The sequence below is a fragment of the Microtus pennsylvanicus genome, chromosome 1 (genome assembly GCF_037038515.1).
Source record: "Microtus pennsylvanicus isolate mMicPen1 chromosome 1, mMicPen1.hap1, whole genome shotgun sequence".
NCBI lineage: Eukaryota > Metazoa > Chordata > Mammalia > Rodentia > Cricetidae > Microtus > Microtus pennsylvanicus.
The window spans coordinates 166112752-166130658 of NC_134579.1; the positions used below are offsets into that span (position 1 = coordinate 166112752).

Here is a 17907-nt window from a genome sequence, read left to right on the forward strand (position 1 = left end):
GGCGCAAATCTTACTGAGTGGGAAAACACTTGCTATTTGTCTAAGTCCCAGAAGCTACTATATAAATGAAAAGTTTCATTTTACCTAATGACATTGAATATGACCTTAATTTTGATAAGACTTAAAAGCCTACCAAAGGCTAGAGATTTGGCCGTGGGTGCCGGGAACGCTGTTCTGGCGGGAGCCCCTGCTGTGGACGGTGCCTACTGCTGCTGGGGGCCATCAGGTTGCTTCAGAGGAGCAGAGGGCCCGTGAGTCTTTCCGCCCTGGGCCTTCAGGATCATTTCTGTTAACATGAGAAGCCCATTGGTGTGAGGAAGTGGTGTGAATGGCCAAGGGGAATGGGGAGGAGATGAGGGGAAGACACAGTATTTGTGCATGTTTCTACTTCATTCCGAAGCTGGTTCTGTGCCCTTCAAGCCAGGTGGTGGTAGCAGGTGCCTTTAATCCCAGCACTCAGAGGCAGAGGCAGGAGGATCTCTGTGAGTTCGAGGACAGTCTGGTCTACAGAGTGAGTTCAAGTACAACCAGGGCTACACAGAGAAACCCTGTCTCGGAGGGGGAAAAAATTAAAAATAAAAAGAACAGGTACTCCACACGTTCCATGGTGTCTGAGGGAGCTCAAGGAGGAGCAGAGAGGTGGGGTGATCACAGGACCAAGATGGTCATTACTGCTCTTAGTCTTTCATTTGCCCCTCTCCTACCACAGAATATTATAGGATAAAAACTATGACATTTCAGAGAGCAAGTGTTGATATTACAGCTTTTACACCAGTCAAGCGATTGCTCGCTGTGCCGTGTAACACGAAGGTCTGAACTTTTGAGAACAGAGTGACAGAAACCCTGGATGCTTACACTTCCCTATACCCCAAAATGCTACACTATAGCCGTCTGGAAGAATCTAAATTCTAAAAGATGCATGTTCGCTGTTTTCTAGGTGTAGTGTTCTAAAGAAAGAAAAAAAAAACAATCTCCACTCCCGGTGAATCACTTCAGCATTCTGTATTACTTAGCTGAGAATTCTCTTCCTTTCCCTTAGTCTTTCTTTATAAACCCTGTGTTTTGTGCGTGAGTGCAGGCTGGGAGGCAGAGAATGGCCTCCTGCGTCAGTCAGCTTCTGCCTTTTCAAGACAAGTCTCTTAGCTGCTGGCTTCCGGCCTCACCCACCTCACCACAGGAATGCTGGGATGCAGCCCCCCCCCCCCACTGAGTCACTCTGGGGGATCAAGCTCACGCCCCTGCCTTTGCATGGCAGGTGCCTTGTCTACCCTCTCCCAAGCCTGCCTTCCTTCCTTTCTGCTTTTTCTTCTCCTTCTTTCTTTCTTTTTCTTCAAATTTTCTTTTTAAATTTTTATATTCTTTTCCTCACTTAATACCCTAAGCCCTAGACCTGGCAATAGTTATGTGTTTCACAATGCCTGCTGAACAAGTGGGCAAATATATGTCACAACATTTGCTGAATTAATGGTCGCCTTGTTGTGGGTTAGTCACTTATGCTCAGTGGCTTCTATAACCAGTCTTTCTGTGGACTGCCAGGTCATAAATGACGACATAGAGACTTTTCATTACTTATGAAAGCTTGGCCTTAGCTTAGGCTTCTTCCCAACTAGCTCTTGAAACTTAACCTGTTTATTAACCTACATCTGCCACATGGCTTGTTACCTCTCCTCAGTACCATACATCTGACTTCCCCCGAGTCTGGTTGGAGAATCTCTCATACCCCCAGTTCTTTCCCAGAGTTCCTATCTCTTCCTGGAAGTGCTGCCTAGTCTCTCCTGCCTAGCTATTGGCTGTTCAGCTCTTTATTAAACCAATCAGAAGCTACCTTAGGTGGGTGAGAAAGGACAGAGACACATCTTCATACAGTGTGCAAAAAGAGGATTCCAGCAGGCCTCTCTTAGGTCTTTCACAGGCAGGTTGACTGAGGGGAACAGTGTGGCTTGTGACAGAGTTGGGCCGCCAAGCGCCTTATGGCCTAGGATCCCCACATGCCAAGGACGGGAGACACAATTACAAGGGAAGACTTCTGCAACTTCCATCAACAACTGAGCCCCTTTCCGTGGGTCACTGTTTCCCCAGCTCCACGAGAATATAGATCACACAGTATAGTTGTGATCAATGGCTGTTTTCTCCAGATCTTATCAAAGTCTCTCTTTCTCCCCCACATCACCCCATCTTCGCCAAAGTCAAAATACAGGGAAAGAGGTAAGAGATGGGTTATTTCCAGCTTCAAAACCTTGACACCAAGTGTCCAGATGGGTGCTTAGGCATCGGTGGCCCAGCGTCTTGTCCATTTGAGCCGCTCTTGTCCGGCAACCGTGATGATCTTTTCTGTGCCGTTTCAGTTTTATTATCCTTGCTGTCAAGGTGAGAACGTGTGTTTTCTTTTCTTCCCTTCTGTCCCCTTCCCTTAGTGGTGGAGATGGAACTGAGGGCCTAGGCCATGCAGGACAGGTGCTCTAGCCTCTGAACTTCATCCGCAGTCTCCTAGTATTCAACAGGACTGCTCCTCCACCAGGGAACACGCTAACGGTGTATTTTACATTATCTGAGGCCTCTTGGCGCCAAGTGAACAGTATCAACCTAAGTTGATTCCCTCACATGTGTGTTTGAACTATGGATGCACGGGGGCTCCCTTGCCAGAGGCTGCAGCATCCAATCTTACAAGTGTGGGATCTATTTGGGAATGCTATCCTCTGGCATGCCTAGAGCTGCCTTCCTGGCACTGTCTATGGAACTCCTCAGGAGAGGACCAACCTTCCTCCCCCAAGCTCCACCCCTTACTGGGGTCCCTCAGCTTGTGGTCAAGTGGCGCCTCTTGCATGGCTGCTACATGTTTCCTAGGGACCGGCCATGTTTCTGAGGCAAGAAAGCTTGCTTTAAAAAGTTTCTGAAATATTTCCCATCTGATATCTATGGATTGTTACTGCCCTCTGATAACCAGCAGGAACATAAAAACATTTTGTTTCAGTGACAAGGTACCAGTTTTCTGGGTCAGCTAAGGAGAAACAGCAAGGTTTGATAGGCACGGGGTTTCTGAAAGGCGAGTGCCGGGAAATGACTGCCCTGGCGACCCTCCCTGCTGTCTGGAGCAGGAAACTGGGATAAACCAAAGGCCGAGGAATGACTCCGAGGGGGAAGGGGAAGGGTTAGTAGGGATCAGGTAGATCAAGAAAGTTCTGACTGAGACAGAAGACGTGACCTTTATCCACCCGCAATGGCCCAGAGTGATTACTCACTCGAAAACTGGAAAGAGTCACAGGGCCACCAGGCCGGCCATCATCTCGTCTATCACAGCTTTCCGTAACCGCGGCTTCTGTTGTCCAAATCTTCCTGCAGCTCTGTTCAAATACCGAAGGATGTCGCTCACTTTAGACGCGAACGGGAAGTGGCTCTGAAGAGAACCCTCCGGGTGAGTAGGAGCCTGAGGGGCTTCAGGACAACACATTCCATTTCGCTAAACTAGGGAACTAACTACTCACAAGAAAAGTTTACTTTTTGCAAACGATTGATGTTATTGGTCAAAACGGCCCCACACCCTGCTCACTGCTAGGAACGTGCAAACCACTGTATCCTTCGGGAGATCTGATTTTGTGACATTTGAAATTTGATGGATTGAGAATGTTTGAAATGCATTGTTTGGGTTTAGGTGGCTGAGTGCAAGCCCCTTGTTATTCAGGCAGATGTCCTGCAGAGGGAGCTAGAGAGCTGCCTGAGGAGAGAGTACACGCCGGAAAACCTCCCTCTGCTTCTGCTGCAGGTAAGGGTGCATCTTGTAACCTGTGTACACTCCTGGAGTGCACTGGAAATATATCGGCAAGCTTGTTTTCCGGCAGCTCCTGCGAGCAGGTGTTCTGGACGTGGGCAATTTGCAGACTTGGTATTAGTGCTTCCTTTACTGGAGAATCTTTCGTTTTCACAGCTAAGTTCAGCTTAAAGTTGCTGGGCTGAGTCCTGAAAACCTTTCTTCAGAAAAATAACTCAAAGCAGGAAAATAGTTTTCCATCAAGATTGCTTCAGTGTTATAATAAAAGCGAGAGAGTGAGAGGGAGAGAGGGATAGGGAGGGAGGGAGGAAGGAAGGGAGGGAGGGAGGGAGGGCAAGAAAAAGGCAAAACATGTAGATCACTCCTTTGTAGACTATTGCTCCTAGCATTAAATGTTTATCCTCTTGCACAAGGATTTGTTACATCTTGTAGTTTTAATTTAAAACTATGTATATGCACCTTATAAGAGTGATCAAATAAAATATAGAAGAATCACTAAGTTTAGATGGCAGGATGCTGAAAACGCCCTGGCCTGTTATATAGCTCCTCAGTTTAACACAATCATGTACTATTTCAAAACTGAAAATGGTTCATTCTTTACATCTATTACATCACTTAATGCAGTTTGTGTTCTGAGTTCTTCCCCTCACGCATAAAAAATTAGCTCATCAGCAAATAGTTGGCATTAATTAGAAGAGATAATGAGATTCTATTTGTAAGTTAAAATGTTCATTCAGAATGTTCTCTCCCTGTAGTTGTCTTCCCTCTTTCCCTCCCCACCTGCTTCCGCCCCTCCCTTCTTCCCCTCCCTCCCAGCTTCCTCCCTCCCTTCCTTCCTTTTTCCTGGTAACTCACTCTTGTATATTCTGCACATGTATGTTCTGGTATTCATTCCTGTATATCAGTGATCTCAATGGAGAGAGAAGATGGATAGGTAATAGGGTGATAGATATTTGTCCCCTAAAGGTCATATGACAGTGTCTGGAGGTGTTTTTTGGTTATCAAAATTTGGGGGGCAGTGGTCATATACAGTTGGTAGCATCTCGTGTTTAGTTTCCAGAGGCTAAGGATGACATTGAACAAAGAATTCTCCCACAGCTGGGAATTACGCAGGTCCCAACTGTCATCAGTGATACGGCAGGAATTTCCACATTACACTCTTTGCTGTCTGTCCGGGAAGTTTCCTTTAACAAGTCATGTAGTTCACATCTGCCAGAGACAGAGTCTCACGGTGTTGTTATTTTATAAAAATTATTTTCCTTTCGTTTCAAAAGGCTGTTTTCGCCTGGTACCGAATTCTGGACTGACAATTTTTTTTTATTATTTGTTGCTTTAAAGCTGCTATTCTATTCTCTGGTGGCTTGAATGGATTCACTTCTAACACAATGCATTTCCTGTTCCCTGGCTGTTTTAAGCTTTTAGCGCTTTTTACCTGCTATATGTGTGTGTGTATGCATGTGTGTGTGTATACATATGTAATACACATATATTGTGATGTATACAGTCATACACACACATAGTGAGGTTTTCTTGATTCTTCTCTTGCTTGGAGTTATACTTATTTTTTTGGGTTGTGCATTTAGTTTTTATTTTTTCCAAATGAGGAAAGATTTCTCTTGGCTTCATTCCAGGGTCACGAGTGCAAAATCACAACGCTCACCTCAGAGGGGATAAAAAATGATTTATTCTGGAGCCAGATGTGTGTGACCCTGGCCCAGGAGCATGAACTCGGGTTGTCTCAAATTCCATGTCCCAGCGTGGTAATAGAGTCATAAAGGTCTTACAGTAATGTAACAAGGAACAGTCACAAATCAAGATGTTCTCCAGCATACTGGTGGGAGCCGCAGGCAGGCAGATGGCAGCAAATGGCCAGATTTCAGCTCCAGGCCGCGTGGATGCTGGCTGGCTGCGTGGGTGCTGGCTGGTGACGTTCTTAGTCTGGCGGCTGGGTGGAAGTTAATGGTCTCTTTGAGCATTCCAAAGGATTTTACCCAACAGCCACAGAGAACTCAGGTCAGACACAGAGGTGGGCAAGGAGCTGTTGTTGAAGAAGCTAAAGATAGCCTCGGGTAAGCTGCGTGGTTAGGCTTTGGGCCTGCAGCGGTCCAATTCTCCACAGTCATTAATATAGAAAACCAAGTGAGGACTGGAGAGTGGGGGGCGCCTCAGTGATCAAGAGCACTGGCTGTTCTTCCAAAGGACCCAGCTTCAATTCCCAGCACCCACGTGGTGGGTAAAAACTGTAACTTCAGTTCCAGGGGACCTAACACCCTCACACGGACATACATGCAGGCAAAACACCAATGCATATAAAATAAAAATAAACCAAAAAAGAAAAGAAAACCATACGGAAATGTCAGTGTAAAGTACAAGTTTCTTTCTGGTTTCCAAGCAATTTTTGTTCACACCTGGCTGCGTTGTCTCTGAGCCTGTGGTGAGGCAGCTCACCACAGCTGGAAGATGGGGCAGAAGATGGTTGCCAGCAAGCAGGGAGCTCATTTTTTTGTTTTTTGTTTTTTTTTTTTTTGAGACAGGGTTTCTCTGTGGTTTTGGAGCCTGTCCTGGAACTAGCTCTTGTAGACCAGGCTGGTCTCGAACTCACAGAGATCCGCCTGCCTCTGCCTCCCGAGTGCTGGGATTAAAGGCGTGTGCCACCACCGCCCGGCCAGGGAGCTCATTTTTATAACCAAGACCCTCCCCTCCAAGATGCTAATCCATCATTGATCCATTGATGTGGTCTGAGCCCCCTTGATCCATTTACCCGCCAAAGGCCCACCTCTGAATATTGCTGTTTTGGGGACCAAGCTTTCAACACACAAGTATCGGGAAGGCTTAAGTTCTAAGTCACTGCAGTCTATGGTGATAAATGCTGATGTTGGGTGAGGGTCCAGGCCTACAGACGTGGGCACCAGCGTTCGTTGTTGTTTCTGTTCAGAACAGGCAGCAGCAATTTCAGTGAAGCCACACCTCCCCAGGCGATGCTGTGGCAGTGACGTCAGTCACCTGCCTGATCGTTTAGCTCCTGAATCATCTTTTCACTCTGTTCTAAGTTGTTCGAGTCACAGCAAAATATGCTCAGAATTGAGCAATTTACGGTCCTTGGAGGCCGATCCAGATGACTGACTTAGCATTTCTGTAGTCTGGTTTCTGACTTATAAGGAAGGCCTTTTTAATTTGTTTCAATGGTGTGAAGATTTTAAACATTTTAGCGGTTAGAGAAATGACTCCATGGTTAGAGCATTTACTACTCTTACAGAGGACCTGGGTTCCATTCTCAGATCCACAGGACAGTGCCCAGCTGTTTGTAACTCCAGTTTCTGAGGATCCGATGCCCTCTTCTGTCTTGCAGAGGGCACTACAGGCAAATGGTACACTATAAAAAATTTAAAACAAAAATCTGTTAAAACTTTAAACACTTTTGGGCCAGAGGGATTGCTCAGCTGTTAAAGGCTAAGGCTCAAAATCAAAACATCAAAAAAGGCTTTAACCATTTTAAAGTATGACCCTCAAATGAGCAATTAGTTCTGAAGCATTCGCTTCTCTTGGTGTTCTGGCACTCCGGGTGTCTCTCAGGGGCTATCGAAGATTCCAGAAAGGCAGTTGTTTTGCTGAGCTAATGGTCTCACTAGAGAGAAACCTCTAACTTTGCCTAGCTCTCTTTATTTGCCTTGGTCCAGGTCCAGGCTTCTCATCTCCATAGTGGCAGCAGAAACCGGCCCCGGGGCTCAAACTTGGGTCTTCTGGCTTGGCAGCGCACATCTTAACCAGCTGAGCCTTCTCTCCAGCCTTACACTGTCCGAACTGTTCGCAGAGCAATGGGAGACCTTTCTTAGTAAACCCCGGGGAGGAGTGGAGATCACATTGTGGACTGGGAGGTGAAGAGTGTCCTTTTCTTTCCTTGCTTCAAAATATCTTTCCTAGCCAAGAGCGGGTGAGAGAGCACACAAGCCTTCCTCTGATAGACGGGCAGAGGGAGAGGGATCTACACAGGCACCCCACTGATAGATGGGCAGGGCTTTTCACAAGGCACCCACCGATAGATGGGGGGTCTTCACACAGGCACCCCACTGATAGATGGGGTCCTCACAAGGCACCCACTGATAGATGGGCAGGGCTCTTCACAAGGCACCCACCGATAGATGGGGGGTCTTCACACAGGCACCCCACTGATAGATGGGGTCCTCACAAGGCACCCACTGATAGATGGGCAGGGCTCTTCACAAGGCACCCACCGATAGATGGGGGGGTCTTCACACAGGCACCCCACTGATAGATGGGGTCCTCACAAGGCACCCACTGATAGATGGGCAGGGCTCTTCACAAGGCACCCACCGATAGATGGGGGGTCTTCACACAGGCACCCCACTGATAGATGGGGTCCTCACAAGGCACCCACTGATAGATGGGGGGTCCTCACAAGGCACCCACTGATAGATGGGGTCCTCACACAGGCACCCCACTGGTAGACAGAGGTCTTCACAAGGCACCCACTGATAGATGGGGGTCCTCACACAGGCACCCACTGATAGATGGGGGTCCTCACAAGGCACCCACTGATAGATGGGGTCCTCACACAGGCACCCCACTGATAGATGGGTCCTCACAAGGCACCCACTGATAGATGGGGGGTCCTCACAAGGCACCCCACTGATAGATGGGGGTCCTCACAAGGCACCCACTGATAGATGGGGGGTCCTCACACAGGCACCCCACTGATAGATGGGGTCCTCACACAGGCACCCACTGATAGATGGGGTCCTCACACAGGCACCCCACTGGTAGACAGGGTTCTTCAGTTTGGCTTCTGCAGTGGAAGCCATGATTCTACCCCATGTGCACTTACACCCAGGACAGCAACTCCCGGGCAGCCCCTCTCCCTGCTGCTTTGGACAGTTTTCAGTTCCCCAGTAAAAACACTGCTTTTCTCAGAACGTGACTCTGGGCCTCTAAAGAGCCTTTGGTTGGTGCTCTACAGTTGGGTTTAGCTATGAAGCACCGTTCTCGCCCAATGTCACTGATTTCCAGGCTTCCAAGGAAGTGGGAAGGCTTCCTCTTTCCACCAAGGAATGTCTTGAACATATTTTAATTTGTTTTCCTGGCTTATCCCCCCTCTCTTCCTCTTCACGCCTCCTCCTCCTCCTTTTCTTGTTTTTTTTTTTCCCTTTAATTCTTCCCATGCTTTTCCTTTGTTCTTGTGTTCATACCTTCCCCTTTGTTTTCTGACCCTCCTCTGCAGTAAACATGACATCATCTTTGGTCCTCTTTGCTGCTTACTAAACACCTTTTGCTCTTTGTTTTCCCCTCGTTGTTTAGCAAAGATTCTTCTTCCTTCTTGGCTGCCCCAACCAGTGTGTGTCACATGACCCTGGACAACTAGTGTGAGAATGTTTATTACTTTTCGAAAACCTTTAAGCACTGTTTCTTTGAATAGAGTTTTCTGGGTTCTGGGCGTGTAGCTCGCTGACAGATAGTGTCTTAACACGCACACATCCCTGGTTTCATCCCCAGCACTGAGAGCCATCCCACCTATACCCTTTATGCCACTTCAGCGGCACACCCATTAAAGCATCCCATACTGCCTCGTAAAGACCAAAACGCTGTCCCGTTTGGTTCCATCCCTGTCTCCGTTGCTGCTTCACCGCGCGGCGCTCCTATTGCTGTTCAAGCGTGCCAACCCTTCTCGTGCTCATCCAGTTTTTGGTTCAAATGTGTGTTTATTTTTAGACTTCCCAGTTCTCTCCCAGCTCTGTTCACATTTTGCTTCCAGCCTTTGAGCACGCTGAGCATACCGTAAGAGACCTTTAGAGAGTGCTGCTTGCTAATTTTCTTACCCCTGTCAGTTCTTACGTTCGCATCACCGATTTCCTTCCGTCCATAGGGCATTTTTATTGTTCCTTTGCATGTCTAATAACTTATAACAGAATGCTAAAAGTCAGCAATTTTTCACTACTGGGTGCCATATATTTTTATATTTCCCGTAAAGTGTTGGACTTTGTTCCGGCAAGCTCTTAAGTTACAGATAAATTTACCCCTTTCAAGGCTTGTCTCAGGTACCCGAGGAAGAGTTTTCACACTGGTGGTTGGAACCTGACCATCTCGTAGCTCTGTAAGAACTCTGGATCAGTTGGGTGTAGGGCCCAGTTGGTTTTCTTTGTGTAGCCTCCAGGAGTTTAACCTGCTGCTTGCCTGGCTAGGCACTGGACAACAGACCCGTGGGGATTTATGCAGATTTCTTGAGCCTTTCTCTGCAGGGCTTCCTGGCTTCCTCCTCTAGGCGCTGCAGCCTACAATCTCCCTGGTGTCCTCCGCACATTTCATGTCACTGTCCTTAACTCAGAGAGGTCCCTTCTGTGCTCAGGGTCCTCTCCTCTTTCCCATGCCTCGGAAGCACGAGTGAGGTCCTCTCCTTCTGGGAACTACGGGGGGGAGGGGTCTTTTCTCCATGGCACTGTGTTGTCCAGGATCAGAAAACCGTTGCCTCGTGTGTTCTGTCAACATTTCTACCTGTGATGAGAGACTATGACAGAACTCATTTCTTCACAGGCACTGTTGTTTTTATTGCTGGAGAGAAAATTTGCTTTTTAAAAACACATCTGCATGACTGGCCTTAATCCTCCTGCCTCAGTCTCTTGAGTGCTAGGATTATAGAAACATGTCACCTTATTTAACAATTTTTAATTGTAAGCAAAGTTTATCAGTCTGATTTTATAAGCTACAATCCTACCTTTTCCCTTTCTTTTTTATTGTTACGGGGTGTGTGCGTGCTGTATGTGTGTAGGAACGTGCGACACTGTGCGTGTGAAAGTCGTGGACCCTTGTGGAGTCAGTTCCTGCTTCCACCCTTGCAGGGGTCCCTGGGCTCAAACTCAGGCTGTCAGGACTACATAACAAGCTCCCTTACCCAAAGAGTCACTTCCCTGGTCCATTCATCATACCTGTAATGTCCTTTTAACCAATAGTTTTTGGTATGAGTATGTGTCCCCATGAATCCATGCTTACATGTGTGTGCTTGTATGTTTCCCAGGGAAAACCTCACATGTCATTCTGCAGGTGCTGTTCACCTTCTTCTTTTGAGACAGATTTTCACAACTGGCATTTGCCAAGGAGGGAAGCTGGAGTGGTTAGCAAACCCCAGAGACCTGCCTGGCTCTGCCTCCCTGGTGTTCTGAGGGCTTCCACCCCTGGCTTTGTTTGTTTTCTTTTCCTTTCTTTCTTTCTTTCTTTCTTTCTTTCTTTCTTTCTTCCTTCCTTCCTTCCTTCCTTCCTTCCTTTCTTTCTTTCTTTCTTTCTGCTTTTTTGGGGGGGGTGTTTGTTTTGTTTGTTTGTTTTTCCCATGGGTACTGGAGGTGAAACTCGGGCTTTTGGCCTTTCGTGTAAAGCATTTTACTAATTGAGTCTCCTGTGCATAATTTCAGTTCTTTAACCCAAAATGTCAGCTTGACTTTACCCCCTCTGACACCTCTGATATCCTGATTCGCTGCCCACAGTTCGGTAACTGATGGATGAGCTTACGATCAGCCCACCCAGTGGCAGATTGCAGATTTAGACACGTCCACTTCATCTTCACGTTTGAATGATCTTGAGCCAGACTTCATTTGATAGTGTTCCTGTAGGGGAAAAAATGTTTCCAAAGCAACGAAAGATTGATTTTCTTACGATTAGTGTTCTTGAGACTCAGTTCAGGCTTCGTCCTATAATTATATTCTGGTAAATTCTTATTTTTGTTGTTGGGAAAGTATTACACGGAGAGAATTACACACTTGGCCCAGAGTAAACATTTGCATATGCTGAGATGGAAGCGGCTCTGCCAGACCAGCGAGACCATGGAAGAGCTCCACCCGCTGTACAAGGTAGGAAGCCGGGGGCGGAGCCTGTGGCCTCTAGACATGTATTTTTAAAGACTTTATTTTAAATTGTGTTAGTCCACATGAATGCAGTGCTCATAGAGGCCAGAAGAGGGCATCAGACCCTCTAAAACTGGAGTTACACATGTTACATAGATGATATGCGTTTTTCTTGTAGACCCAAGGCAGGAAGCTCAGAGGGGGCTTCCTGTTACCACACAGTCTCCTGCACTGACTATCAAATTGTTGGTCCCTCAGAGTTGGGATAGGATGACCACGGCTTCTATCGCCCAAACCCAAACTTTAGAGGAACGCAGGGGTTCCCAAAGCTCCTTATTCGACCCCCAGACAGCATGGCAGAGAGCAAGGCTCACCAACAGCCCATGGTCTGTTTGCATCTCTTTGGAACAGAGACAAGTTGGCTACATCATGCAGGAGTTCAATGATGCAGTTCAGAGAGCAGAAAGGCTGTCAGTGGCTAGAGAGAACTTCCTCATGGGAAAAAGCAATCCTCCCAACCTGGTGACGCCAGAAGACCTGACGATCTACACCAGGTGGTTAGTGTGTCACCTGCACTCGCTCCGGCCCATCCATCACTACCTGCAGGTAGTAGGAACCATAGAGTGGGAGGGGAAGCTCAGTGTCCCCCCGCAGCACCCGGTTTAAGGTGCTTACTGCTTGGGTGCTCTGTTTTGGGGTGTTCACTGCCCAGTGCTCTGGTTTGGGGTGCTTACTGCTGGGTGCTCTGTTTTGGGGTGTTCACTGCCCAGTGCTCTGGTTTGGGGTGCTTACTGCTGGGTGCTCTGTTTTGGGGTGTTCACTGCCTGGTGCTCTGGTTTGGGGTGTTCACTGCCCGATGCTCTGTTCTGGGATGCTCACTGCCCAGTGCTCTGGTTTGGGGTGCTTACTGCCGGGTGCTCTCTTTTGGAGTGTTCACTGCCTGGTGCTCTGGTTTGGGGTGTTCACTGCCCGATGCTCTGTTCTGGGGTGCTCACTGCCCAGTGCTCTGGTTTGGGGTGCTTACTGCCGGGTGCTCTCTTTTGGAGTGTTCACTGCCTGGTGCTCTGGTTTGGGGTGTTCACTGCCCGATGCTCTGTTCTGGGGTGCTTACTGCCGGGTGCTCTTTTTTGGGGTGTTCACTGCCCAGTGCTCTGGTTTGGGGTGTTCACTGTGCGGTGCTGTTTTGGGGTGCTCACTGCCCAGTGCTCTGGTTTGGGGTGCTTACTGCCAGGTGCTCTCTTTTGAAGTGTTCACTGCCCAGTGTTCTGGTTTGGGGTGTTCACTGCCCAGTGCTCTGTTCTGGGGTGCTCACTGCCCAGTGCTCTGGTTTGGGGTGTTCACTGCCCGGTGCTGTTTTGGGGTGTTCACTGCCCAGTGCCCCGCCTACGAAGGCTGCTGGCAGCCGGGAAAACATCCTCTACCCCACCCCGTGTCAGTTTGGCTCTCTCGCAAACCTCTCTCACACCCTGCTTTATACCCCCTCAGCTCCTGCTTCCGTTGGTTTCTTAGGATTCGTTTTCTTTGTGAATTGAACACGTTCTTTCACTTGGCAGTATTTCAGGAGGAAATCATAGGTCAGGATGTTTGCCCTAGGCCCACCCAGCAAAGACCTGGCCTTTGCTGAAGTGTTAACAGGGTCCTGGGCCGGTGGAAAGAGGACAGGTAAATTTCTACCACAATACAATGGGGTAAAAAAGGAAGAGCCTGGCTGGACATGGTGATGCTGCCTCGTCCCAGCACCCTGGAGGCTGTGTTAGGAAAGCCTTGAATCTGAGACCTGCCTGGGCTCCACAGTGAGCTGGAGGTTTGCCTGTCCATGGTGAACTTGTCTCAGAAATAATAACGACTGATAATAAACAGTGAGGTGGCTGTAACGGCTCAGTGGTAGAATATGTATGAAAGCCTGGGCGGGGCCAGGAGTTCAACCCCCAGCACTGCCAGGGAGAGGGGTCAGGGGAGAACCACGGGGTGAGAAGAATCACGTGGGAGAGGCCCCAAGTCAGCTTAGAGGATCACAGAAGCGTAACTTGACCTCATTCCCAGAAACTGGTGGTGGCCCAACTCCATCCCCTCGTCAAAGCCAGGCAGCCACTGTGGGCTCTCCTTCTTCCTCCCCAGTCATATGACAATACAGACACACGCTCCTAGATCTGGGACTTCCACTAAGACCGAGTCCTTTCTCTTCACACCCTGAGCACCCCACACAGTGGCTTTCCCACCCATGTGCATGACCACTGTGGGGCTGGCTGGAGTGGGGTGGTGGTGGGGGTGGGGGTGGCGGCGGTGGCAGTGGGGGTGGGGGTGGTGGGTACTTCGGAGTTGGAAGCAGTTGCATCTCCCAGCTCTGCCCTCTGCCACTGTGCAGGTTTCTAAGGTGCCACCCAGCCTCCCTCCTTTCTCTGTCACAGCGAAAACGTCTGTGTCCTGTCGGTTGTGTCTCTACAGGCCCTCCAGTACTTGCCCGTCTCCAGAGCGCTGCATCTAGCTGATAACCGAGTCTATGGACCTAGTGAGGAAAAGGAAAATATCGGTGTGGCTGACCTTAACTCTGCATCTCCCAGTCCCACGAGTTCCAGCATCTCAGGTAAGACATTGGCTCTCACTAGGGAAGAATGGACAAGGAAGGGCTGTGGTTTTGTGCACGGCCTCTTTTGTTCCATGATCTTCCAGAACGTTTCCTATACACCAAAAAGTTGGATCTCTATAATAAATTGTAATTTACTATGAATATTTCCCAATGGAAGACAGTGGTCATATACATTTCTGTCTTCGTCTTTAGAGCTAGCATATTAAGAAGCAAGTACACTGGCCTCTGGGCCTGTTTCTGTCACGGCCTCATATGGCCTTGCAGGTTACTTCCCGGGGCCTCAGTTTACTCATTTCTATATTAATCCCTTCAGGTGAAATGATCTCTAAGACTCTGATCAGGTTTAGTATCACACAAGTGCCGGAGAATTTACATCCGAATCAATTTCATAGTCTATCCACCCTTACTCTATGTTACATAGAACTGAGAAGCCTGATCAGGTTTCTGCTCTGAGAGCACTTGAGTGACATCCCATTATATACAGAATGTCCCAGGAGCACCGCCTGGACGAGCAGCCAGTGGCGGGGACAAGGAAGGCTCCTTGGTTTCTTCCGAAAGTTTAGTGTGAGTTAGCCAGGAAAAGCAAATGGGGGCGCTGGTTAATTTGTCCCTGGCATAATCCACTCACCACGGAACCCAGATAGAGTTGCCCCCCTGTTGTTGTCAGTGTTTCTATTGCTGTGACAAAACCACCATGACCAAAACGCAAGCTGGGGAGAAAAGGGTTTATTTGACGTCCACTCCCAGATCATAGTCCGTCACTGAAAGACGTGAGGACAGGAACTCAAGCAGGCCTGATACAGAAGCCATGGAGGGAAGCTGCTTTCTGGCTTGCTCCCCGTGGCCTTCTCAGACTGCTTTTTATAGAACCCAGGACCACCAGCCCAAGGATGGCACCCCCCAGCATGGGCTGGGCCCTCTCTATCAATAACTAATTGAGAAAATACCTTACAGATGGATTTCATGGAGGCATTGCCTCAACTGAGGCTCCTGCCTCTCTGATGACTCTAGGTTATGTCCAGGGTCAAGCTGGCACACAAAACCAGCCAGTGTCCCCATCCAGACAGTCCCTGAGAGGTCAGCCAGTGTCCCCATCCAGACAGTCCCTGAGAGGCCAGTTAGTGTCCCCACCCCACCGAGACAGTCCCCGAGAGGTCAGGTGGGCTTCCCTGTGGACTGTGAGATTGTGAGGAGTCCTTGGACCTTCCCAAAGAAAGCTCAGTCGGGGAAGTGGGGAGTGGGCATCCTGAAAGCCCAGCCAGGAAAGATAACAACAGGGCTTGGAGGCCAGGGGAAAGCAGAATGGATCTCCACCAGCAGAGGGCGTGCTTTCCACCCTTTTCAAGGCCATTTGCTTACTGTTTCTGGTCTTCTGATTGTTGATTTTGGATATTTTTCAGGGCCCGGGAAAACAGATACTACATTTGCCCTGCCTCAGCACGTGATGGAGCGGGAAGAACTAGAGCCTCGGCTGAGACACCTGCTCTCGCATTTCCGTATCCCCTACGACTTACAAAAGCTGAGAGACTCGGCCAAAGAGATGGAGCTCTTTCCTTTGGTACCTGTTTATAGCAAGTTCGTGCTTACTATAAACATGAGTAGGTGGCAGAAGGCGCCTTTATTACTACACAGTTGCTTGTCTGTTTGTTTGAGGCAGGATCTCAGGTAGCACAGACTGGCCTCAAACTCTGCAGATGGTGGAGGATGACCTTGAACTTCCCATCCCCCCCCTCCACCTCCCAAGTATCTGGATTGTAGGTGTGAGCGGCCACCATTGACTTAAAGATGTTTATTTTTTTTCTGCCAGTGTTTGTTTCTAGAGTAGTAAGATACAGTGTTAATAAGCTGTCTTTGGCTAAGAAGAACTTTCTTTCCATGAGAAAACTAACAAACAAAAAAGGTAGGATATGGCCTGAAGAAGATAGAAATTTATACCAGGTTGGATAGACATGCCTGGAAGAGCTGTCAAGCATGTGTCTAAGTCTGAGCATCATGTGTCTAGTCTGAGTCTAAGAAGGGATCACGGGTTCTTGACATATTAAATAAGGTTATAACCAATGACATGCACCACAGGTTCTGAGGGACACAGTCGTGCCCCTGATATTTTGTTTGTGATGTAACAAATAAAGTGCAGAGCTAAGCCACTAGTTAGCCGTAGAGGCCAGGCAGTGGTGGTACACACCTTTAATCTCAGCACTCAGGAGACAGAAGCAGATGGATCTCTGTGAGTTCAAAGCTGCCTTGGGTTACGCAAGAATGACCCAGTCTGAAAGAGAAACAGAGCCAGGCAGTTGTGGCTCACACCTTTAATCCCAGTATTTGGGAGTCACACGCCTATAATTCCAGCACTAGGGAGGTCGAGCTAGGAGTGATATGACTGGATAGAGAGAGGAATATAAGGCGGCGGGAGGAGACAGGAGCTTGGTTGCAGTCTGGAGAGGCAGTCTGAGGGTTTGCAGAGATAGTATCGCCTCTTTGGTCAGAGCATTGGTAGAGCTAAGAACTCTAGTGGCTGGCACCTCTGCTTCTCTGACCCTCAGCCTCACTCCCTAGTGACTGACTCCTGGTTCTTCTTAAGACCAATTAGAATACATGCTACATAGCCCCTTCCCACCGCAGCTCGTGCGACACTTCCTTAGACGGAAAACCTCATAGTAATAAGAGTCATATTAAGACCTCTTTCAAAGGGAAACCTGGGGCAGTGGACCCAGAACTCAGATGTATAACTTGAAAACCAACAACAGTGCTTTAACAATGAGATATCTTGCGGGCTCTAGTTGTACCTTGTATGCAAGATAAAAACGATCAACTGGCTGACCGGAACAGCAGAAATCTAACCTGGGAGGCTTCTGATGACCTTGGGATGTGAGATCACCACTTCTCTCCTGACACCCCATGCCTGTGCTGCGGGAGGAGCTCTCTTGTAGAGCTCTGACCTTGGGCGACCATTTGCTGTTGTTTTCACGGCAGCCTCATTTACCCGGACTGCACTGTTTGGTCTGTACCACACAGCTCACTGGACCTGGCAGGAACTCATTCCTCTGGCTTCTTGGAAGATGGTGGTGTGTAGCTTTGCCTCCCTGCTCCTCCTTCTGTTCCTCTTCCTTCCTCGCCTCTCCCTCTCTTTCTTCCTTTTCCCCCTCCCTCCCTCCTCTCTGCTCTACCTCTTTCTCCCCCTCCTTCCCCACTCCTCCTTCTGACAGTCTTTTGTGTAGCCCAGTGTCCTAGTTAGGCTACTATTGCTGTTATGAATTGCCATGACCAAAAGAGGAGAGGAAAGAACTGATTAGCTTACACTTCCAGATCACGGGCCATTGAGAGAAACTAAGGAAGGAACTTGGGTAGGGCAGGAACCTGGAGGCAGGAGCTGATGCAGAGGCCATGGAGGGGTGCTGCTCACTGGCTTGCGCCTTGTCGCTTGCTCATCCTGCCTTCTTACAGAACCCAGGACCACCAGCCCAGGAATGGCACCAGTCACAGCAGGCTGGACCCTTCCCCATCAATCGTTGTCAGCAGGATGCAGTGAAATCCATCCTGGACTAGACCACTCCATGGGCAGACAGAAAGGTTTCTTGGCGGTAATGCCGCCCATGCAGTCTCTGGGCATGGGGCTTGCACAGAGAACAGCAAACTGGCACAGAAGCCTTGAAAGATTTTTAAGGAGATAGTTGACAGCCCGGGGTGGGGTGGGGTGCGGGCCAGAACAGTCT

The 17907-nt window shown here is 48.7% G+C and overlaps 1 protein-coding gene across 1 annotated transcript in view; it reads left to right on the top strand.

The window, feature by feature from the left end:
* LOC142833419 (uncharacterized) overlaps nucleotides 1-17907 on the top strand; it is a 183842-nt gene that overhangs the window by 21600 nt on the left and 144335 nt on the right. The window contains exons 3-8 of the mRNA XM_075944805.1: nucleotides 3340-3412; nucleotides 3650-3760; nucleotides 11503-11616; nucleotides 12022-12216; nucleotides 14056-14194; nucleotides 15598-15755. Coding sequence (XP_075800920.1) covers nucleotides 3340-3412; nucleotides 3650-3760; nucleotides 11503-11616; nucleotides 12022-12216; nucleotides 14056-14194; nucleotides 15598-15755 — 790 coding nt within the window. The remainder of the gene's footprint in view (nucleotides 1-3339; nucleotides 3413-3649; nucleotides 3761-11502; nucleotides 11617-12021; nucleotides 12217-14055; nucleotides 14195-15597; nucleotides 15756-17907) is intronic.